Below are 25,502 nucleotides of genomic sequence, written 5' to 3' on the forward strand. Positions count from 1 at the left end.
CTTCCTACATGCTCTGCCCAATTTGTCAACGTAGATACAGCTCAGAACGAGGAAGTCACTGACTCTTTAAGTGACGCTTTTAAAAAGCTGTAGAAGCAAAAGGCCCATAAATCTTGGAAGCCTTAACTTTTCACTGTTAGATCCAGATTCTTCCAAAAATTCCTGGTGAACTCAGAGTCTAAAGTTTATACAGTAAGGCAGGAGGGGAGCATTCAACCTAACAGCTGTTTTCTCACTGTACACAGGGAAGATAAGAATAGTTCCTATAGAGGATTGGAAATGAAGAACAAGAAAATAGATGTTCATGTTGGGGTCTGACTTCTGGATGGCCTTTTCTGCAGGTCTGACCCATTGACAGGGTATTGGATAGAATAGGCTTGGGAATGTGAACACAGAAAGGGCTTGTACCACACTTTTTCCCTGGAATTCAGAGAGAAGACAGCCATGCAAAGTGCCTTGCATCAACATAGGTGGACTGCTATAGATTAGTAATAGCATAGCAAGACCAACCCATCTCAGACCTTGGAAGAGATTCAAAAATTTCCCAACCGTTCCCCAGAAGGGGCCCAGAAGACAACTGAGAATTAAGAGCTGGAGTGCAGGGCTTCCCTGGTGGCGCAGTGGTTGAGAGTCCGCCTGCCAATGCAGGGGACATGGGTTCGTGCCCTGGTCTGGGAAGATCCCACATGCCGCGGAGCGGCTGGGCCCGTGAGCCATGGCCGCTGAGCCTGCGTGTCCGGAGCCTGTGCTCCGCAATGGGAGAGGCCACAACAGTGAGAGGCCCGCGTACCGCAAAAAAAAAAAAAAAAAAAAAAAAAAAAAGAGCTGGAGTGCAGTCAGGGATCCATGAGCTCATAGCAGATGCAAAATGTGATGACATCAGAGACATGGGAAGAAAAAGTAGAAAGAGAACAATTCAGAGATTGAGTTTTAAATGAGTTACCTGAAAATTAAAAGACTGGAAAAATGATGTTTTTTCTACTATAGAACAGAAATAGTATTTCATGAACTAAGTCGATTTCTGTAATAAAGTTTCATTTTTCCCATCTGAGTTGGTATTATAAATTTTAAACTTTTAGCAGACAATTTGACATCCCTGGACTACAATATGTTAGGAATCATCTATCTGAGATAACAGCGATTTTCCCAAAGATTCACCAGCAGCAGCCCCATTGCCATGATGTCTGACTCTGATTTGTCTAAGCCAGAGGACTATTGACTTGTGTTTCCGTCTGACCCAGGGGAAAAGACCCAAGTTGAGGATCCCGAGGTGCAGAAATCCTACAAGCTAAGAAGTTTTAAGCATGCATTTTATTTCACAACTGCAAAGAGAAGGCACAAGCCCACCAGATGAAGATGGCGTGATCAGCCTTTCCACCTCTCACCACAGAGCACTTCCACGCTCAAGAATGGACCTTGTTCACAGGAAGCATCACTCAACTGGATTTGTCTCTGATACCAGCTTCTTGGGGAGACCTGCCTGTTGTGAGTGACATTTCATTGTTGACACACAGGCTTCTTAGTTCACTGTGAATGATGTTTTATGCCATTCAGCATTCTAAAGAACCCAGAAGGAGAATGTTCAACTTACAGACCCAAGTCAGATACCACAAGAGAGTTTAGAGCAACCACCTAGGCCACTGCAGAATATCAGAATGATCGTGGATGTGGAATCAGACTACCTGGGTCAAATCCCTGTTCCATAACCTCCTCTGTGTATTACTCTTTCCTCAATTTCCTCATTTGTGAAGTAGGAAGGCTAAAATCTATCTCAGCATGTTTTTCTGAAGATTAAAAGAAGTAATAGGTATAAAGCGCTCAATTCCACTGACTCATAAAAGAAATGTAACAAATATCAGTTTCTTTTTCTCCCTTCTTTTGTTATTTCGTGCTCTAAATTTTACCTTGTTCTGAGTTTAAGCACAATGTGTTTACGCTAAGGTTTAACAACTGTGGTGACTTCATCCTTTAGTCAATCTAATTAATGTCAGCATTAGCTGTACCCAGTAGCCACTGTAGATAATAAAAGGACCATTAAACATTAAACTCTCAGGTACACACCTGTAATCCACTTAAATAGCTAGAGATGGCTCCACTGATACTCATTCAACAGATGTTCACTCTGTATCAAACGTGTGCCAATCTCATCCACAAGGCCAGAGAATAGAAAAGGGGAGAGTCCAGGCTCTGTAACACATGGCAGAGATAAAACAGGGTGATACAGGACTAAGATGAAAGATATCAAACTCAAAACCAAGACTTAGAAGCAAGGAGGCTGTATCAGACTGTTTCAGTAATTCAGGTGGGAATGAAGTAAAATTAGCATCGTAGAGATGGAGAGAAATAGATAGTTTCCAAAAAGCATCACAGGGGAGCACTGGCAGACTTTGATCATTGAACAGATGTAAATAGCAGGTGGAATAGAGGAGGTAAACATGACAACATGACACAGTCTATTAATTCTAATTCAGGGCCTGGGCCGGGGAGACACCTAGGTGATTTGGGAGATACAAAGAGAAGAAGCCACATTCCTGACTTCTACAAAATTTATAATATATTTAAGGAAATAAGACATAGCCCCCTTTTCCCTTCTCCCCTAATTTATTATTTTATTTTTTAAAGGGCCCTATTCGGTTATCAGGAAAGAAAAAGGTAGTGAAAATGCAAAGGGGTGGGGCATCTGGGAAGAAGTTTTGGGAAGCCTCAAGGAAATCCCATTGAAACCTCCACATAACCATTTTTGTCTTACAGAGAAAGTGGATGAGAAGAACAGCTTGTGTCATTTACTTTTGAGCAAGGTACCCCAAAGCCTAGGGGGCCCTAGTTTCATTTATCTAAAGAGGAAGGGAAGGGGCTTCCCTGGTGGTCCAGTGGTTAAGACTCTGGCACATCCACTGTGGGGGGCCACATCCACTGTTTGATCCCTAGTCGGGGAACTAAGATTCCACATGCTGTGCTGCGTGGCCAAAAAATTCATTATGCTGTACACCTTAAACCCATATAGGGCTGTATGTCAATTACATCTCACTAAAATTGGAGAAAAAAAGAATTTGAGAAAGAAACCACAAAACATAAAAAAAAACTGAAGAATGCTAATAATACTGTATAAGTTGGAATCGAATAACATACATGAAACTTTAGTGTTGTTTACAGTAAGATGGGTTACTTGTTAAACAAGAGAATCCTATACTGAAGTTCAGTCAATCCAGGTTATCCCTGACAAACTGCTTCTCCTCTTGTGGGGTTTTAAAGTGTAAAGCATTTCATAAAGAGAGCAGGTCTATGTTCATTATGAATCAAATTGGATTTGTTACTGCCTTAAGCAGTAGAGGGCGATATGACAGCGGTGATGGTATGTAATTTCAAAGGTTAGGTCATAAAATGCCATTTAGCTGTAACTTATTTGTAAGCATGCTCACTTTGGGATCCCTGAGCCGCTATGCAAGATGTTCAATTATCCTGGGGTTGCCAGGCTCTGAGGAAGCCATATGAAATGACTCTGTGTCATGACTCTCTGGTCAACAGTCCCAACTGAGCTCAGCATAGAGACATCCCAGCTAGAGTGCCAAACATATGAGTATAAAGTTCTCAAAAATATTCCAACATTCTGTCATTTAAATTACGCAAAGTTTTCAAGTTCTCCTAGGGAGGCCCCAGACATCACAGAGTAATGACAAACCATTCCTGCTATGACCTGTCCAAATTCCTGATTCCCAGAATCTGTAAGCCCAATAAGTGGTTGTTGATTTGTGCCACTAAGTTTTGCAGTGGTTTGTGACACAACAATATACAATCAGAACATCTCCAGACTTTTAGGCAAGAATAAACTATGTGATTAAAGTCTTAGGTATTTACAAAGTGTTGTTCCACATTGTTATGCTTTTGATTGTGCTTAGTGTTTGATATACTTTTTGGCCAACCCAATAGAATGCATTCTAAAGACAAAAGTCAAGTAAAGTAGGACGATAACAGCTCAAGAAATTTCTACTAAGTATAATCGAAGTTTGAACCACAGCAGAATATGCATCAAAACAGCCCACAAATCTCCTTTTTTTAAGGCTCTTACTAATTAAAGTTCTCAAGAAAATATCTTAGTGCAGTGATTCTCAAATTTTGATATGTATCAGAATCATCTGATAAATAGTTAAAATATAGAGGCCCAGGCCTTTACCTACTTAATGTGTCTGAGTCTCTCTATTCTTCATTAACTCTCCAAGTGATTCTGAAACACATTAATGTTTGAGAATCATTGATGCAGTGTTATGGAAAGTAAGTAAAGTGCAGAAAGTAGGTAGGACGGCAACATTTCCTGCCTCTCTACCCACGGCATGTAGGAAAATTTTGAGGAGAGGTTCAGCTGAAGGCAAAGTGAGTATCCTTTTTCAGCTTTTCTCAGACAGTTTCTGAACAGTTTCTTAATTGCAGTGCCTTCTTCCTCTGACTTGAGTGAAAACCCCATACCCACATATACATTGCCAATCTGAAAGTTATGTGGCCATGCACACAGGCTAACCAATTTACTTGCCAATTAAATGTGTAGGGGTGGGTCATTTATTGTCAACAGACAGAAAACCTTCAGGCCTAACCACTTTGTTTAACTCAGTACTTCTCAACTTTGACTGCACATTAGAATCACCTGCAGAACTTTTTAAACTCCCCATTGCCCAACCTGTACCCCAGGCTATTAAGACAAAATCTGGAGGCGAATCACAGGAAACGTTATGTATAAGGCTCCCCATGTGATTCTATCCAAGGTTGAATTCTAACACAAATTCTCACAAATGAGGCTGATTCATCCTGACTTAAGAGAAAAATCTGTAACTCTAAGGTTACTTTTTCTATTAAGATACTCTTATAATTTGGTATCAGATTAAGTCGTTTAAAATATGAGAAAATATGCAGGAAGTCCCAGAGATCTGATTGTCTGGATTCCTGCCCTCTCCTTGCAGTCCTCAGTCTAAATGACACAATGTTAATATAAATCTGCTCTTTACAGGAAGAAAGCATCTACCACATTAGTATATGGAAATAGAAAGGCTGTATAGACTACATCCCTTTCTAAGATGATAAAGCAATAAACAACAACAACACATATAGAAACCATAATACGTGAATAAGTCTTTCAACTCAATAAGAAGACAAATAACCCAATTTTTTGTATGGGCAAAAGATTTCAATAGACATTGCACCATAGAAGGTATCCAAATGACTGATAAGAACGTGAAAAGGTGCTCACTACAATTAGCTATTAGGGAAATGCAAATCCAACCCACATAAGATAACAGTTTATACCAACTAGATAGCAATAGTCAGAAAGACATATAATAATAAGTGGAGGTCATAATGTGGAGAAACGAGAATCCTCATACATTGCTGGTGGGAATATAAAATGGTACATCCATCTTAGAAAACAGTTTGGTAGTTTCTTAAAAATTAATCACACCACAACCAAATGGGATTTATCCCAGCTATGCCAGGCTTGTTCAACATTCTAAAATCAATTAATGTGATCCATTACATCAACATGCTAAAAAAAAACAAACAAAAAAAACACATCATCATATCAATAGATGCAGAAAAGACATTTGATAAAATCCAACACCCATTCATGATTAAAGACCTTCAGCAGCCTAAGATAGAGGGGAACTTCCTCAACTTGATAAATAATATCTACAAAAAATCTGTAGCTGACATCATACTAAGTGGTGAGACACTCAAAGCTTTCTGACTGAGATCAGGAACAAAGCAAGGATGTCTTCTCTCACAATTCTTTGCCACATATTTCTGGAAGTCCTAGCTAATATGATATGACAAGACAAGAAAAGAAAATTTATATAGATTGGGAAGAAGAAATAAAATTGTCTTTGTTCACAGATGATATATTGCCTATGTATACAGAAAATCTGAAAGAATAGACCTCCCCCCACCCAAAAAAAGAAAGAAAAACCCTCCTGGAACAAATAAGCAATTATAGCAAGGTTGCATGATAAAAGGTTAATAGGTTACTATATGAAAGTCAATTACTTTCAATTGTCAAAATTACTTTCAATTGTCAATTACTTTCAAAGTCAATTACTGTATACCAGCAATGACAAGTGGAATTTGAAATTTAAAATATAATACCATTTACATTAGCCCCCCACCCCAATTACTTAGGTACAAATCTAACAAAATATATACAAGGTATAAATGAAAAAAGTACCAAACTCTGTTGAATTAAATAAAAAAAGAACTGAATAAATGGAGATACATTTCATGTTCATGCATAGAAACAATATTGTCAAGATGTCAGTTATTCCCAGCATGACCTAGAGGTATAATGCAATCAAAACAAAAAACCAAGAAGTTATTTTGTGGATATCAACAAACTGGTTGTAAAGTTTATAAGGAGAGGCAAATGACCCAATATAGCCAACACAGTATTGAAGGAGAAGGACAATGTTGAAAGGCTGATTTTCCTGACTTTAAGACTTACTATAAAGCTGCAATAATTCAAGACAGTATGGTATTGGCAAAAAAAAAAAAAAATAGACAAATAGATGAATGCAACTGAATAGAGAACCCAGAAACAGACCCACATAAATGTAGTCAAAAGATCTTTGACAAAGGAGCAAAGGCAGTACAATGGAGCAATGACAGTCTTTTCAACAAATGCTGCTGGAACAATTAGACATTCACATGCCAAATAAATAAATAAATAAATAAATAATCAGTCTAGGCAAAGACCTTACACCCTTCACAAAACTTAACTCAAAATGGATCATAGACCTCATGTAAAATACAAAATTATAAAACTCTTAGAAGATAACATAGGAGAAAATCTAGATGACGTTAGGTATGGTGATAACTTTTTAGATAAAATACCAAAGGCATAATCCAGGAAAAAGTTATGAATAATCTGGACTTCATTAAAGTTAAAAACTTCTGCTCTGCAAAATACATTATCAAGAGAATGAAAAGACAAGTCACAACTGGGAGAAAATATTTGCAAAAACCACATCAGATAAAGGACTGTTATCCAAAACATACAAAGAACTCTTGTAATTTAACAATAAGAAAACAAACAACTCACTTAAAAAAATAGGCCGGAGACTTCCGGGAAGATGGCGGAAGAGTAAAACGCGGAGATCACCTTCCTCCCCACAGATACACCAGAAATACATCTACACGTGGAACAACTCCTACAGACACCTACTGAAGGCTAGCAGAAGACCTCAGACCTCCCAAAAGACAAGAAACCCCCCACGTACCTGGGTAGACCAAAAGAAAAAAGAATAAAGAGACAAAAGGATAGGGACGGGACCTGCACCAGTGGGAGGGAGCTGTGAAGGAGGAAAGCTTTCCACACACTAGAAGCCCCTTCGCGGGCGGAGACTGCGGATGGCGGAGGGGGAAAGCTTCGGAGCCGCGAAGGAGAGCACAGCAACAGGTGTGCACAAGGCAAAGCGCAGAGATTACCGCACAGATAATCAGGGCCGACCGGCACTCACCAGCTTGAGAGGCTTGTCTGCTCGCTCTCCGGGGCAGGCGGGGCTGGGAGCTGAGGCTCGGGCTTCGGTCGGAGCGCCAGGAGAGGACTGGGGTTGGCGGCGTGAACACAGCCTGCAGGGGGTTAGTGCACCACGGCTGGCCGGGAGTCCGGAGAAAAGTCTGGACCTGCCAAAGAGGCAAGAGACTTTTTCTTCCCTCTTTGTTTCCTCGTGCGCGAGGAGAGGGGATTAAGAGCGCCGCTTAAAGGAGCTCCAGAGACGGGCGCGAGCCGCGGCTAAAAGCACAGACCCCCAGAGACGGGCATGAGACGGCTGCTGCTGCCGCCACCAAGAAGCCTGTGTGCGAGCACAGGTCACTCTCCACACCCCCCTTCCAGGGAGCCTGTGCGGCCCGCCACTGCCAGGGTCCTGGGATCCAGGGACAACTCACCCGGGAGAACGCATGGTGCGCCTCAGGCTGGTGCAACGTCCTTCCGGCCTCTGCCGCCGCAGGCTCGCCCCGCCCTCCGTGCCCTTCCCTCCCCCACGGCGTGAGTGAGCCAGAGCCTCCAATCAGCGGCTCCTTTAACCCCGTCCTGTCTGAGCGAAGAACAGACGCCCTCTGGCGACCTACACGCAGAGGCGGGGCCAAATCCAAAGCTGAGCCCCTGGGAGCTGTGAGAACAAAGAAGAGAAAGGGAAATCTCTTCCAGCAGCCTCAGGTGCAGCGGATTAAAGCTCCACAATCAACTTGATGTACCCTGCATCTATGGAATACCTGAATAGAAAACGAATCATCCCAAATTGAGGAGGTGGACTTTAAGAGCAAGATTTATGATTTTTTTTCCCCTTTTCCTCTTTTTGTGAGTGTGTATGCATATGCTTCTGTGTGAGATTTTGTCTGTATAGCTTGGCTTCCACTATTTGTCCTAGGGTTATATCCATCCGTTTTTTTGGGGGACAGACACCAAAAACAATGGGAACTACGAACCTGCAGCCTGCAAAAAGGAGACACCAAACAGAGGAAGATAAGCAAAATGAGAAGACAGAAAAACACACAGCAGATGAAGGAGCAAGATAAAAACCCACCAGACCTAACAAATGAGGAAATAGGCAGTCTACCTGAAAAAGAATTCAGAATAATGATAGTAAAGATGATCCAAAATCTTGGAAATAGAATGGACAAAATGCAAGAAACATTTAACAAGGACCTAGAAGAACTACAGATGAAACAAACAACAATGAACAACACAATAAATGAAATTAAAAATACTGTAGATGGGATCAATAGCAGAATAACTGAGGCAGAAGAACGGATAAGTGACCTGGAAGTAAAATAGTGGAAGTAACTACTGCAGAGCAGAATAAAGAAAAAAGAATGAAAAGAACTGAGAACAGTCTCAGAGACCTCTGGGACAACATTAAACGCACCAACATTCGAATTATAGGTGTTCCAGAAGAAGAAGAGAAAAAGAAAGGGACTGAGAAAATATTTGAAGAGATTATAGTTGAAAACTTCCCTAATATGAGAAAGGCAATAGTTAAAGTCCAGGAAGCACAGAGTCCCATACAGGATAAATCCAAGGAGAAATACGGCAAGACACATATTAATCCAACTGTCAAAAATTAAATACAAAGAAAACATATTAAAAGCAGCAAGGGAAAAACAACAAATAACACCCAAGGGAATCCCCATAAGGTTAACAGCTGATCTTTCAGCAGAAACTCTGCAAGCCAGAAGGGACTGCCAGGACATATTGAAAGTGATGAAGGAGAAAAACCTGCAACCAAGATTACCTACCCAGCAAGGATCTCATTTAGATTTGATGGAGAAATTAAAACCTTTACAGACAAGCAAAAGCTGAGAGAGTTCAGCACCACCAAACCAGCTCTACAACAACTGCTAAAGGAACTTCTCTAGGCAAGAAACGCAAGAGAAGGAAAAGACCTACAATAATGAACCCAAAACAATTAAGAAAATGGGAATAGGAACATACATATCGATAATTACCTTAAATGTAAATGGACTAAATGCTCCCACCAAAAGACACAGATTGGCTGCATGGATACAAAAACAATACCCATATATTTGCTGTCTACAAGAGACCCACTTCAGACCTAGAGACACGTACAGACTGAAAGTAAGGGGATGGAAAAAAGATATTTCATGCAAATGGAAACCAAAAGAAAGCTGGAGTAGCAGTTCTCATATCAGACAAAATAGACTTTAAAATAAAGACTATTAGAAGAGACAAAGAAGGACACTACATAATGATCAAGGGATCGATCCAAGAAGAAGATATAACAATTGTAAATATTTATGCACCCAACATAGGAGCACCTCAATACATAAGGCAAATACTAACAGCCATAAAAGGGGAAATCGACAGTAACACATTCATAGTAGGGGACTCTAACACCCCACTTTCACCAATGGACCGATCATCCAAAATGAAAATAAATAAGGAAACACAAGCTTTAAATGATACATTAAACAAGATGGACTTAATTGATATTTATAGGACATTCCATCCAAAAACAACAGAATACACATTTTTCTCAAGTGCTTGAGAATGAAATATCATTCTCCAGGATAGATCATATCTTGGGTCACAAGTCAAGCCTTGGTAAATTTAAGAAAATTGAAATTGTTTCAAGTATCTTTTCTGACCACAACGCTATGAGATAGATATCAATTACAGGAAAAGATCTGTAAAAAAATACAAACACATGGAGGCTAAACAATACACTACTTAATAACGAAGTGATCACTGAAGAAATCAAAGAGGAAATAAAAAAATACCTAGAAACAAATGACAATGGAAACACGACGACCCAATAACCCCAGGTTATTCCAATGTGCAACCAGGACTGAGAACCCCACCGTGGTGAGCAGTCAGCATGTAAAATACAGGGCTTTGAGGGGGCTCCAAGTTTCTACAGGGAATGTAGAGGTTTGAGGTTCACTTCATTGCAATCTGTCAGCAAACCATTTACTAAGGGTTGTGTTAGGGAGGTGGCATGGTGGGGAACGGTGCACTGCCTCTAGTGATATACTGGGCAGAGACCAGTCCTCTCAAAACAGAGTAGAGTCACTGTGAGCGTACCTGTCAGGTTCTGCCATGAGCCAGCCCCCAGCACTGTTGGATATTCAAGGCAAAGATTCTCTACTGCACCATCACAACATGCTGGGTTTGTGGGTATTCTTGTTTTTGGGTAATAGCTAATTAATAAAGTCAAAGTACTGGCATTTTCCAATGATTTACGTTTTTTTGTTAAATTTAAAAAGTTTCAAGGTTATCCTTGTAACACCACCACACTCACACACTTGCACTCTGATGGGTTCATTCATTCAACAGATATCTGTTTAATGCCTATCATACGTGTGCCAAGCACCATGCTACATGTTAAAGATAAAGCAGTCAACCCAACAGCTGTGGAGCTTATCATCTATCAGAGAGCAGAGGTATTTAAATAAAGTATTAAACTGAGATGAGCAATATGATGGGCAAAGTAAAGGCTACCAAGAGGTCACAAAGCAACAAGCTCTTGGAGGTTCAGGGAAGCTCTTTCCTGCCATGAGACTTGACTGGTAAGTGTTGAGTGAAAGAGCAAGGGATGATGTTACAACTAAGGATGAGGAATTGCCCCAAACGAGGTGCCTATTCCCAAAGCTGTAGAAAGTCACTATCCCTGAAGGAAATGAATTGTAACAGTTATTAGCTATCATAATATTGTGACACAGTTTACTTCCCTACAGATTTGGGGCAATTCATCAAAATCTCAGTAAACACAGGAGAGAATGTTCTAGGCATGTGAATACCATTTTTATATGCATCATGTTAGAGAACAACAGAATTGATTCTGGAAATATATCAAAAGGTATGGGCTTCCCTGGTGGCGCAGTGGTTGAGAGTCCACCTGCCGATGCAGGGGACGCGGGTTCGTGCCCCGGTCCGGGAAGATCCCACATGCCATGGAGCGGCTGGGCCCGTGAGCCACGGCCGCTGAGTCTGCGCGTCCGGAGCCTGTGCTGCGCAACGGGAGAGGCCACAACAGTGAGAGGCCTGCGTACCGCAAAAAAAAAAAAAAAAAAAAAATGGTAATCACATTCATTTTATGCCTAAACGCCAATGGATGCATTTCAATCCCTCACCAATTCCACTCAAGCTCCTCCACCCAACATCATTCAGTTCATCCTTCTCATGACACCATGAGTTTTGGCATTCTTCTCTGGGAGAGTGCTTCTCAAACTCTAGCATGCTTCAGAATCACCTGGAGGGTTTTTTAAAATACAAATTCCTTAGCCCCACCCCTAGAGATTTTGATTCAGTGGGTATTGGGTGGGGCCTCAGAATTTGCATTTCTAGCAAGCTTCCAGGTAACGATGTAGATGATCCCAGTCCTTAGGTCACACCACGAGTATCACTGGTCCTTGAAAGAAAATCCCAACTAAATTCACAGTCACCTGAGACCCTGCTCCATTCTTTAGCTCTGACTACAATATCCACAGAAGCTTCTGAAGACAGATGCAGACTTGGAATCTGCTATCCCCACATTTTTGCTTTGTAGCCCCTGCAAATGAACTTCCAGAATCAGGTTTCCAGGTGTCAGCTACTGAATATGGTGAATGTGATAGTCCATTATTTGGACTCTGTGTGTGGTAAATTTATATTAGGACTGAGGAGAGCTCCCAATTATTGACCCAATAAAAGGTATTGGGTTGGCCAAAAAGTTCGTTCAGTTTTTCCATGTGTTTCGGAAAAATCCAAACAAACTTTTTGGTCAACCCAATACTTGCCTTAAATGGCAAACGATGAGGGTTTTTTAAATGTATAAAAGTCATATCATCATGTATAAAATATGCTGCTCTGCAGAATGGTGTCAATAAATGTCTCAAATTATACATTTGTTTTTCTTTCTTTTTGAAAATAGTCTGGTATTCATGTCAAGATCATCTGCCAATCGTATCACCCTCCAAACTAGATCACTTTGGAGCCACGAATGTCAGAAAAAAATCATTATTTATACTCACACATAAATGATAACTTTTCTAGATACAAAATTCTAGGTACTTGCATCTGATATTATTGTTAACAATCAGATACCTATGTGATGTTTGTTTCTTTGTAAGAGTTCTGCTTTTCCTCTTTAGAAATTTTTAGAATTTTCTTGTCTTCAGTATTCTTAAATTTACTATTATTTGTTTAGACTTTTATGCTCCAGTTTCACACTTGCTGTAGCCTTTCAATTTAAGGCCTTACACCATTCTTTAGCCCTGCGAAATTTTACATTGGCTATAGATTATTCATCCTCGTTGATGTATAGTATTTCATTATATGATTACATAGAAATTTATTTATCCAGTCTACTGTTGATGGGTATGTGAGTAGTTTCTGGTTCCGACCTTCTCAATTGATTTTGTCACCATAAATATTTAGGTTACTTCTGGTTTGTTTCCAAGCAATGCTGCAAAGGCATGTTTGTGCATGTTTCCTGTACACATACATAAACATCTCTCTTGGGTAGCCACAGGTCAAAAACTGATCCAACTGGACCATGAGTGGAAAGAAAACAGCACAACCCAAGGTTCTCTCTCCACCTATTCCCTGTCCATGGCATCTACCATTTTCTCTCTCTTCATCCTGACCACACTATGACTTAACTGACTTCTGTCCTTCCCCAGAAGTTTCTCACAGATTTCATTTTATAAATTTTTATTGAAGTAAAACAGACCTACAAAAAACATGCATGCATTTTATGTGTGTAGTGCAGTGAATTTCCCTAAATTAAATACATGTAAGGAACCCAGATAAAGAGATGGAAATTATAGACCATGTAATTTCAGCTTTACTGGATACTGACAAATTGCTCTTCAAGGTGACCATATCAGCTAACTCTCACACCAGAAGTAAAAATGTACACCCATTTCTTCTCATCTTTGTCGACACTTGGGGTAGTCAGACCCTAGTTTTCACTATGCCAATGAATAAAAATTCTGTCTTAAGTTGTTTTTCTTATTTAATGGTTAAGCACTTCTTTCGTGTTTGCCAGTCAGAATACTCTTTGCTCATTTTGCTATTGGGTTGTCGTCCTGTTTTCACCCTTTCCCTAAGAGTTCACAGCTCATCCTGTTTTCTGAACAGCTCCCTCCTATTTGCTACCCCTTCAGTATAGACTTAATATCTTCTCATCTCTATCACACTGCCCTCTTCCTAGGCGGGATGGATTATGCTACAACTTTCCCAGGCAATATCATGGGGGCTATATTCTTTTATGAATATACTACCTCTTATACTAGGTGTCGTTAACCAGTGGCTGTGCATATATGGCTCACAGAACATTTTCAGTATAAGTTACCAGGTATCATGCTTGGTTGTAATACAAGCAGCTTAGTCCTTTTGCTTTGCACCTGGCCTGCTCCCCTTACTCATGTTAACTTCATGCCTCAATAGGCCCTTGAGATTTGATGCAAATCAGTGTATGTTACAGTAAAAGCACCTCTGTCTAGGAATTTCTGAAGAAATGAGTTATCATCTCATTTCCATCACCAGCTGTGGGATCTGAGCAAGTCATTTCATGGTGAGAAGCAGTCTCTTCTAGTGTAAAATGAGAATATAAAGATATGTTCCCTGCTTACCTCGCAGAGTTGTTTTGAAGATCAAATAAAAGAACATCAAGGTGATAAGAGTATCTACCAGGCACCAATCCCAGTCGCATCACGAGGGGTCGTGGCTGACTGACAAACCCCAGACAGACCCCAGGCTTTTCTGAGCACTGCCCTCTGAAAACCTAGAATAGAACCACGGGTGTGAAATACAAATGTGCTCTTTGCCCACATTTACCAAAATAACGTACAGGCTACTAAGTAAATGGCTGGGTGAGGATTTTAAGTCAGAAGGCACCCTCAGCTGAAACAAATGCATCATTATGATTTGATTTCAGAAATACAAACATGACCTGAATGAATCGACTGTCTGTTGAGTCCAAATTCCTGTATTGTTGAAGCTGGAGCAGATGTGTGGCGGTCTGTCCTGGAAGTGAGGAAAAGTACAACTGAGCAGGGAGGCCTGTCCGGGGAACCACGTGGATCGCTGTGAGGGGTTCCTGCCTGTTCTGGGGAACAGGCCCCCTATGCTGGGCTGGAATGTGGGGTGTTGAGCAGCACGTGGTTTCAGGAAGCAGGCAGGGCTCTGTAGTGAGGTGGGCTCCACAGGGCTCTGTGTCTCTGCTCAGCTGAGCTCCAGCAGAAGCTTAGGGAGGCAGGGGAGGTGTAGAGCTGCAGCTGCTGCCCCGCTCTCACGAGAGGGCAGGACTCTGTCCCCGGCAGCAGGCGCAGGGACAGCTGGGCTCGGCCCCACCTCACGGAGGGCAGCCCCAAGTCCAACGGGACTGGGCAGACACTGGATTCTCCCATCCTCTGCACGGAAACAGTGACTTTCACTGCAGTGGTGGAAGGAGAGGAACGGGGCTCCTTCTACTACTCCTTTAAGGTGAGTTTCCTGCTTTCCACTCTGAACACTGATTTTAAGTCATAAGACAAAGTAGAATGTTAGACTGAGTTAAAAGAGTGTAGCCAACATTGTGAATTAGTGTAGTTTATTTTCTTTACTGAAAAGAGTTTAAAACAAAAAAACTGATGATCTAAAGCAATGAATTTTTCATACTGTGCAAGGACCTATATTGTAATTTCTTAAGAATACTGGGTGGGGTCTGTTGTTTGTTTTTCTGCTGCTGCTGCAAATGTGTGAATCATGAGTAACATTCATGAGTGGATGACTTTTTAATTTTCCCCTTTTCCTTAGGTGAAAGCACTTTTTAAAAAATATATATATATATTTATTTATTTATTATTAAGGCTGCGCTGGGCCTCAGTTGTGGCATGCGGGACCTTTTTGCGGCATGCATGTGGGATCTAGTTCCCTGACCAGGGAATGAACCCTGGCCCCCTGCATTGGGAGCATGGAGTCTTATCCACTGGACCACCTGGGAAGTCCCTGAAAGCACTTTTAATTGATCCTGTAGTAGTGCTGGAAATGTCTGTTTTTTGTAAGGGTTACTTTTGTGAGTTTTTTGCTAGGAACATCAGAGGAGTGGAAAGCCCACATTGCCCAGGACAGTACCTGATGCAGTGAGAGACAGCGCTGAGGAAGGAAGGAAGGATCACACTTTCTTTGTTGAGTCTTTGCATTGAACATCAGTGAGAAATAGGGTCTTTGACTGTAGCTGGTGATGTCACTGTTTGCAACAAGTTGCCCTCCTAAAACAGATGAGGAAACCGGAGTTCAGTGAGTTTCACCTTCAAAGTATCCAAGGGCCACATTGAGGAAAATGTCCTCATTAAGCTAATACTGTTTCCTCCTCTGAACAAGACTGTGGTCAGGAACAAACCGGGCATCTGGAAAACAGTGTCCTGCTTCTTGCATGGGAATGCTGGGACGTCAGGTTACTTCACAGGCTGCCTGATGGTGCTTTCAGTTGTTACACTAGTTCCCAGGGCTCAAACTGGTCTTTTATACCAAAAAGGAAAATACTTCAGGAAAAATTCTAGCAGTTTTTTTTTTTTTTAATCCTCTGGGTGTTCTTGAAATTATTATTTTTTACTGACAAATTAGAATTGCTGTAATATCCACGTTGGAGCTTTGCTTCTTTGCCAACACTCAGAATAAAACTTTCAGCAGGGAGCTGTCCCAGGAGCCGGCCTCACTGGTGCTGGAGAGACCAAGAGACAATATAGCAAAGCAGAGCCGAACAAGTCACTTCAGCTGACTGCACGGGACCTATCCCCAGGCACCACCTCCTAACGCATGAATGCTCACACACAGCCCAGCTGCCCGGCTCCACGACAGAAAATAGAAGCTGCAATTGGAGTTTGGGGCCATTTACTGTTGACTGAATAATCCTCTCTATGAAATCAGCCTGCAGGTCCAGAGATTCTTAGAGAAGCAGGCTTTTTGCACCCAGGAAACACACCACTCCTCTCAGCGATGCTGCCTCTGCAGCCTCTTTGATATTGATAGAACATGACAGCAAACAGAATGAAGAGAGACGGGCCACTGCAAGAGGGATAATAATCAGCAATACGGCAGTTGTTCTGAGATTCAGGCAATAATCATTCTCAGCTGAAATCTCATTCGCCATTTTTTGAATACAGCTCCTAAGGGGATGTTCTGAGTATGTGGACGAACAAATCCCTGCTCAGTCTCTTCTGGTATTTGTACTCTGTGCTAGCAACATCATCTCCAGGCACTGAGGAGCATCACATCGTTTTCATCTCATTTCTATTAATAAGTTTTCTCTCAAGAAATTGGGCCATTAGACAAGGAGAGGAGCAGAAAGAGAGTAAATATGTCTGGCCAGGAGCTTAGAAGGTTGTTTCATTTTTTGAGAGGTATAATCATTCATTAAAACAGTGATTTTTAGTTACATAGAAGTCAGTAGTGGTGTTGGTGGGAACTAGCTTAAGTGTCTTAGTGTAACTTTTTCCATGGTCCCCTTTGAGCACAAGCAGTTTTGATGCACTGTTGATACAGAAACAGCTCTGATGCACTCTTGTTCCTCTTGTTCTGATGAAAACTGTCACCCTTTTATCCCACAACCTTCTCAAGAAGAAAGTCAGAAATGTGCTTCTTTACTGTCTCCCAAACTTGTCCTTTTCATCTCCACTGCCTTTTCCAAAAGCAGTAAAAATGTCATCAAAATTGAAATGGTAACAGCCTTACCAGAACTAATAGCAAGAGCAATAGTCATACCTTTCATTGGCTGTGGGCTTTCCTGGTGGCAGGAATTTTTCTAAACGATTTTTGCGAAGTATCTCATTTAATTCTCAGCCCATGTTGTATCTTCCCATCTGGAATTGCCTTCCATCTTCACCTGTGTTTATCTAAATTCTTCCCACTCTTTAAGGCTCCTCTTGGGTTGCTTCCTCCCTGAAGCCCCCCTGACCCACCCCTCCTCTGAGTTCCAGTAGTGTCCTGGAGTGTACCTCTCTCCTTGCCACTTAATCCAACACTCCTTAACTGCTCTTGCAATAAGCATCAGGTAAATGGGTAACAGTTATTAAGCTCCTTGAGTGAAAGGAATGCCTGATGTTTGTTTCCTGTTTTCTCCAGAAATCAGCACCATGCTAGGCTTACTCAATAAACACTTACTGCATAAATGAAATGTGGTGTTCTGTTTCTGTCCACTGTCTACATGTTGTCAGACTGGGCAACAGGAAGTTTGCTTTCTTAGTGACAGAGGTGGGGGTCTTGTTAACTGCTGCTCCACACATCAGCCCCTGCCCTGCTGGGTCTCTATCAGCTATACTCACCGAGGTCCTTCTCTGCAGGTACATTCAGCTCATCCTTATTCCGTTTCTAAACCAATGTGATGAAGGTAAGTTATAGTTGCCAGCGGGTGGGTACGGAAGTAGCTGTGCCATCATACCTCGTACCTGCTTAAGCCCTGGAGAACCCATACCCACCCCGTTGCCACCTTACCTAGCCTCAGCTGCCTTACTGAGTCTTCATGCCTGGACTTCTAACCTAGTCACCAACGTAGCCCTGTACTTCTCTGAACCCAAAGCTCTCTTGGCAGGAGGCAAGACACCCCTGTCTAGACCTTACTAGCCCTTTCTTCACAAGCTCAGAGCCTTTTCTTTCTCCCCCATCTCCATCTCCAAATTCTTACACCTGCTCCCCACTGCTCTAACCTACTCTGTCAACCTAAGTGTGTCCTTGGATATCAGCAGGGAAGGCAGAGGGGAGTTCACCTCCCCCTTCCTCTATCCTGGGCTTCACATGACTAACGCTCTGTGGTCCTGGGTTCAAGGTTCTCAGCTCAGGCCCCAGTTTCCTTCACAGTTTCCAGTTTCTCATATGTTCAAGGTTTCATCCAGTTCACCTCCTCCATTCCTAGCCCCCAGCATTAAGCAATTATATGGGCTTCAAGAATCTACCAGATGCTTTCAAGGAGGATGGGACCTGGCTCATCAGAAAGTGAATGGAGGACCTGAATATGAGCCTGTCCAAGTGGAAGACAAAGATGAAACTCTCTTCTTAATAGCCTTTAACTTTTTTTGTTTTGTTTTTAAAAAATATTTATTTATTTATTTAGGCTGCGCTGGGTCTTAGTTGTGGCACGCGGGCTCTTTTAGTTGCGGCATGTGGGATCTAGTTCCCTGACCAGGGATCGAACCCTGGCCCCCTACATCGGGAGTGCGGAGTCTCAACCACTGGACCACCAGGGAAGTCCCAATAGCCTTTAATTTTGACTGTGAATTCGTTAGCAATGGTTCCTGAATCCCTGATTCTTAACGATGAGAAAATTAATTCAAAGTAACGGGGAGGGAAACCTGCCTGAATTAGTAAATTGCCGAAATTATAAAATAATGCAAATGAACTCAGTTTTATTACTCTCAGGTGAGGGGAGAAATATGAACCAAGACTGTGAATATATCACCTGAAGAAGATCTTTTATTGAATCTCCTTCAGTGGGTCATTACAAATGATATGCAATTAGTCTAACTATTGTTTATATGTAAATGGTTGCTTCTAAGTGCTTGAGGGTGATTGGACAGTTTGTCGCCTTTGTTTTGCACCCTTTGCTTGCAGTCTTACTGTTAATTTTGTTAACACACCCTTCCTCCATTAATATAACAAAAGCAAATTCCAGTTCAACCCATGCCCCAATTATTTCACACTAAGCTTTAGGAAAAGCTTAATGTAAGAAGCTTAAGTATACTGTGCTTGTTTTTATTATATTTAGGCTGACAAGTCATTTCTAAGAACTCTCTCTACCTACTGTGTACCAGCATTTTCACTTTCAGTGACTGTCACTTCAGCTCCTCTCTACCCACTTGCCTGCTTCCCTGAACCCTCCTCTTGTCTCATCACAGCCCTGCAGGACTTGCCTGTCTCACTTCCTGCTTGGACCCCAGGACAATGTCAAGGATGCCCTTCCTGGAATCCAGGAGCCCTCAGTCCTAGACCTCCCAATGTATCTCCTGCAAGTTATAACAAAGGTCTTGCATTTACATTTTTTTGTCCTCTTCTAATCAGTTTAACTCAGTATGTTCATTTTGAGTTTCGAGAGTTGAATAATGTGGCTGTTCATAGGGAAATTACTACTAATTTTGCCTAGTTAGATAATTATTAAAGAGCTGCTATCACTGCCTTTTTCTGCACACCACTTTCCAATCCCTTGCCCTGGGCCAGCTCTACCATGTTCACCTTCACTCCATGTCCTTGAGAAAAGCACGTGTGTCATCTGTTGGCTCCACAAGGCTATTGTGCAGTTCCCAAGCTATGTACTCTAGTGTGTGAGAAAGGGTAACTTCCTTAACTAACTTTCTCTTTGGGTCACTAATATATCTGATGCCAGGAAACAATCTTAGTTAATTCAGAGTAAACTCAGAATTGCAGAGTTTTCCAGCCTGTGAAGGGTTTTCCCACTTTCTGACTCAGGAAAGGCATCTAAGCTCTAGGAATGATGCTTCTACAGCGTGTGTGTTCACATGTGTGTGGTCAGAGTGAGGGAAGGAGGCTGACCTTGGGAGGAATCTGGGCAAGTTGGCGTCAGCTAAGATGAAGAGGACTGTCTGGGCTTCATAAGTGGTCATGCTAGTTCCACACCCTTGTCTGGATCCCCATCTGGCCCGGGTCAGACTGCACTGCTTTCTGCTGCAGCATACCTTTGTCTCGTTTCCTTCAGGTACACGGGTGCCCACATCTCCCTCTTTCCCTCTCTCAACTTTGGCTGAATTTCTGGATCCTTCCTGGGAATGAAAAGTTTGACTGCTTCCCTCCCAAATTTGGGCTGGTCTTCTCTCTCCCCACGTGGCCATCGTATCTATTCAACTCCCACGCCATAAAAATCTGGGTAAATCCCCAGGGGCTGCCATCCCCTGGTTCCTATACAGTAAGTGTAGCTCAGCACCCTTTAATCCTGTGCTCGCAGCCTTGGTCTCTTCCTCTCTTTGTGGTAGCCTTATAAGGGGCCAATACAATATCCTCTCACATTCTGTACCACTATTGTACCGTCTGACACTCCTGTCTCCTGCTGCCTGCTTTCTCTCTGGTGGGGAAACTGACTTGACTGTTTTCTGACAAATTTATTATTCCAGACTCTCTGCTCTGAATGCTCAAATGACACATCCTCTTGCAAAGGAAAAAGACACTTCTCTTCAAGCTACTTATGATATCCTCCATGAGGTATTTTTGAAAGCCCCAGGCTGACTTGTGTCTCTTTGTCTGCACTGCTGGAGTAAAGACTGCCCTGAGGGCAGATCGGGTAGAGCTCTCTGGCTGCCTGGACTCTGGGAGGTTTTCTCAAGGAAGTAGAAAGGAGCATATCCATTAATGCTTCAAAAAAAATGTCACCCCGTCATCCTTGAAGTCATTTCCTGTTGATAGAGTGGGTAAGAATGTTTCGAGCTATGTTCTCAAGTGGACAAGAAATGTAACTTTATTTTCTGTAACTGAACTTAGCTTCTCTCTGGACCTCTCAGTCTAGCTGATGGCAGAAGAAGTAGCCTAGTCATCCCCAGGTAAACTCAGGCTCTCGACTCTTCCCCATCACTGTAGAGAGGCACAGGCTGGAAAGTCAGACTGCTGGGGTCAGGTCCCAGCGCCACCACCATCGAGCTGTGACCATGGGGAAGTTTGCTTCTACCTGTGCCTTGGTTTACTTACCTGGCAAATGATTCTGAGAATTAAGTGTCATTCAGAGGGCTGTTGTGATGAGTTAACCCTGAATCTCAGTGGTTTAACACGTCAAAAGTTTATTTTTCTCTCACGTCCCAGTTGCAGGCAGATAAACTTGTAGCTCTGCCTTCTAGAACAAGCAGCTTGCAAGGGAGATGGCAAAGCTTCTCTTATCTGCTTTGGCCTGAAATGACACATGACTGACTCTGATTCCATTGGCAAGAATTAATTAGCTGATGGGCATAGGAGATGTAGTTTAACTGAATGCCCCCAGTGAGGGGAACATAGTATACTGCTGTAAAGCTTGGTTTGACCTTCACCTTCTGCACAATAAAACCCAAACTCTTCAGCCTGGCCTTCTGGCTCTGCACAGTCTGACTGGACCACCCCCCCCCCAACTCCTCTCCTCTCCTCCTGTACCATGCTGCACTGAATACCATACTCCAGGGAAATATTACCTTTGGCAGGAATGCCTTTCTCATAGCTTTTTCTTCTGATATCACATCTAAGCTCAATTGCCCCCTCATCTGTGAAGAATTCAGATTGTTTAGTAGATCAGCATCATCACTATTCTTATGCTTCCAAAGCGCTTCAAATCTCTGTGCAACAAGATTCATCTCTTGACATGCATGTCTGCCTACACACACACACACACACATACGTGTGCACATAAACATAGACCAACACACACATACACAGATACACACACACACACACACACACACACACACACACACACACAAGATGTCAGTCATTTTAAGGCAGCTCTAGATCCCACTACCCCTAGCGTAGTGCCTGACACATGGTAGACAAATGGTCAAAAAATATTTTGTTGAATGAAAGGGCATATCAAGAAACAATCTGTATAACAAGTTTATTCCTAAATTCTCAGTAAATTCGTGTGAACACATTAGAGTGGATGAAGTCTTAATCCTTATTCTACAAGCCACTGGGTTTGAACTTAAAGGTACCATGATTTTAGGGAATTCCTGACAGCACAGCATGCCCTATTGGCAGGGAGGATGCATAGACAGGTCATTAGACCTGAAGCAAACAACATCCAAGATCTGTCTGTTCCCCTTCCCTTGCCACCAGCTCTGGTTCCACATCTGAGACCTGGAAGCCATCCACTTCTGAGCCCTAAGACATCGGGCAGGTTTTGGAAAAGGGTGTTCACATTCACATCCCTGCTCTCCACTTATGTGTTCTGATGCCCGATTATAGAAACTCAGCCACAGAGATCTTCTGCAAAGTGCAGAGGGCAGAGGGCACCACCTGTGGACAACAGGATCTGCTCCAGTGGGGTGAATGTGTCAGCCTTGTCTACTAGAATCTCAATCAGTTAGTCACACATCGTTCCTGTCTGCTGCCTCTGGACACTTCAAGCAGAAAATGTGTCTCTGCTGTGAACAGTGAGACTACAACTGCTTTCGCTGGGTAGGACCTTATACTAGGGACTAGGGAGCCAAAGAGGATTTATCACTGTCCTAAGGGGCTGGGAAACTAATGCTTTCATTCAACAAATATTACTAAGGTGATTTCAGCCTTTTAAATTCTTAACAACTATAGATAAACTTAAATATTTCTCTCTCAATTTAAATTTCAAAATAAATTAAATATCATATCTAAAAATAAGTCAAAGTATAAACATGCAGAATACAATCTTCGAAACTGTATTCTTTTCTTCCCCATATGTCATGTACCCCTTTACCTTACCCAGTTGAGAATCACAGATGGGCTTGACTATTACTTTAGGCACTGGGGTTTCAAAGATGAACAAAACAGGTATGTCACTCTCAGACAATTCTGTGTAATGGGGGAAAGAGACAGCCAATAATTATGATACAAGGGAAGAGAATGCAGTCACTTAGATAAGGGGAGAAAAGACAGGGGTGAGGGAGAAGTGACAGAACGAGGCATACGCAAATTAAAAAGGAGGATTTCCACAGAACTAGAACAAAAAATTTCATAATTTGTATGGAAACACAAAAGACCCCAAATAGCCAGAGCAATCTTGAGAAAGAAAAACAGAGCTGGAGGAATCAGGCTCCCTGACTTCAGACTATACTACAAAGCTACAGTAATCAAGACAGTATGGTACTGGCACAAAAACAGAAATACAGATCAATGGAATAGGATAGAAAGCCCAGAGGTAAACCCACACACATATGGTCACCTTATTTTTGATAAAGGAGAATATACAATGGAGAAAAGACAGCCTCTTCAATAAGTGGTGCTGGGAAAACTGGACAGCTACATGTAGAAGAATGAAATTAGAACACTAGCTAACACCATACACAAAAGTAAACTCAAAATGGATTAAAAACCTAAATGTAAGGCCAGACACTATTAAACTCTTAGAGGAAAATATAGGCAGAACCTCTATGACATAAATCACAGCAAGATCCTTTTTGACCCACTTCCTAGAGAAATAGAAATAAAAACAAAAATAAACAAATGGGACCTAATGAAACTTAAAAGCTTTTGCACAGCAAAGCAAAACATAAACAAGATGAAAAGACAACCCTCAGAATGGCAGAAAATATTTGCAAATGAAGCAACTGACAAAGGATTAATCTCCAAAATTTACAAGCAGCTCATGCAGCTCAATATCAAAAAAACAAACAACCCAATCCAAAAATGGGCAAAAGACCTAAACAGACATTTCTCCAAAGAAGATATACAGATTGCCAACAAACATATGAAAGAATGCTCAACATCATTAATCATTAGAGAAATGCAAATCAAAATTACAATGAGGTATCACCTCATACCAGTCAGAATGGCCATCATCAAAAAATCTACAAACAATAAGTGCTGGAGAGGGTGTGGAGAAAAGGGAACCCTCCTGCACTGTTGGTGGAATGTAAATTGATACAGCCACTATGGAGAACAGTATGGAAGTTCCTTAAAAAACTAAAAGCAGAACTACCATATGACCCAGCAATCCTACTACTGGGCATATACCCTGAGAAAACCATAATTCAAAAAGAGTCATGTACCACAATGTTCATTGCAGCACTATTTACAATAGCCAGGACATGGAAACAACCTAAGTGTCCATCAACAGATGAATGAAGAAGATGTGGCACATATATACAATGGAATATTACTTAGCCATAAAAAGAAATGAAATTGAGTTATTTGTAGTGAGGTGGATGGACCTAGAGTCTGTCATACAGAGTGAAGTAAGTCAGAAAGAGAAAAACAAATACTTTATGTTAACACATATATATGGAATCTAAAAAAAAAAAAAAAAAGAATGGTTCTGAAGAACTTAGGGGCAGGACAGGAATAAAGATGCAGACGTACAGAATGGACTTGAGGACACAGGGAGTGGGAAGGGTAAGCTGGGACAAAGTGAGAGAGTGGCATGGATATATATACACTACCGAATGTAAAATAGATAGCTAGTGGGAAGCAGCCGCATGGCACAGGGAGATCAGCTCAGTGCTTTGTGTCCACCTAGAGGGTGGGATATGGAGGCTGGGAGGGAGACGCAAGAAGAAGGAGGTATGGGGATATATGTATATGTATAGCTGATTCACTTTGTTATAAAGCAGAAACTAACACCATTGTAAAGCAATTATACTCCAATAAAGAGGTAAAAAAAATGAAGTGGGAATTAAAAAAAAAAAGGAGGATTTCTACATAGAAAATCAAGTCACTCTTCATTGAAGACAGGTAAACAGAAGCTTTGAATTTAGATAAAAGAGAGAGATAAAAAGACCCAAGTGGACCATTAGACTAAACAATATGGAGTTTTTTCCTTATAGGCAAGAAGAAATCTTTGAAGTTTTATTAGCAAAAGTGTTAGCAGTGAAAACTGTGACTGAGAGAGATTAATCAGGCTGCAGAGTGCTGGATGGGATGTAGGGAGGGGACACTGAGGAAAGAGAGTCAGTTACAATGACCCAATGAGTGGTGTCAGTGCTCAGACGAGGATTGCCTGAGAGTGGACAGGAAGAAGCCATGGGACTTCCTGTCCAATCATATGCAGGTTTGGGGAATTAGAGAAGATTGGCAGAGGCAGGGAAGGACGATGACATGGGGGCTCAAATTGATAAGATGATTCTAAAATGTATGTGGAAAGACAAAGGAAATTGAATGGCCACAACAATTCTCAAAAAGAATAAAGTTGGGGAACTCACAATAGCTTGTTATGACTTACTATAAAGCTACAGTGTGGTATTGAGGAAAGGATAGACAACCAGAAATGGAACAAATAGGGAGTCCAGAAATAGACTCAATCATATACAGTCACTTAATTTTTGACAAAAATAAAAAGGCAATTCAATGGAGAAAAGCAAAATTGTTGCTGGAATAAATGGATAGCCATATGTAAAAA

The 25,502-nt window shown here is 41.7% G+C and overlaps 2 protein-coding genes across 2 annotated transcripts in view; one reads left to right on the forward strand and one right to left on the reverse strand.

The window, feature by feature from the left end:
- Positions 1–7,986, reverse strand: part of LOC307192040 (uncharacterized protein) — a 284,325-nt gene extending 276,339 nt beyond the window's left edge. Inside the window, exon 1 of the transcript XR_013829933.1 lies at positions 7,491–7,986. The gene's annotated coding sequence lies outside the window, so the exon portion shown is untranslated. The remainder of the gene's footprint in view (positions 1–7,490) is intronic.
- A 2,880-nt stretch (positions 7,987–10,866) lies between these two features.
- NPSR1 (neuropeptide S receptor 1) overlaps positions 10,867–25,502 on the forward strand; it is a gene marked incomplete at both ends in the record, with an annotated part of 136,715 nt that continues 122,079 nt past the window's right edge. The window contains 2 exon segments of the mRNA XM_079931945.1: positions 10,867–10,935; positions 14,783–14,962. Coding sequence (XP_079788071.1) covers positions 10,867–10,935; positions 14,783–14,962 — 249 coding nt within the window.

The sequence above is a fragment of the Stenella coeruleoalba genome (genome assembly GCF_951394435.1).
Source record: "Stenella coeruleoalba genome assembly, chromosome: 9".
Lineage (NCBI taxonomy): Eukaryota > Metazoa > Chordata > Mammalia > Artiodactyla > Delphinidae > Stenella > Stenella coeruleoalba.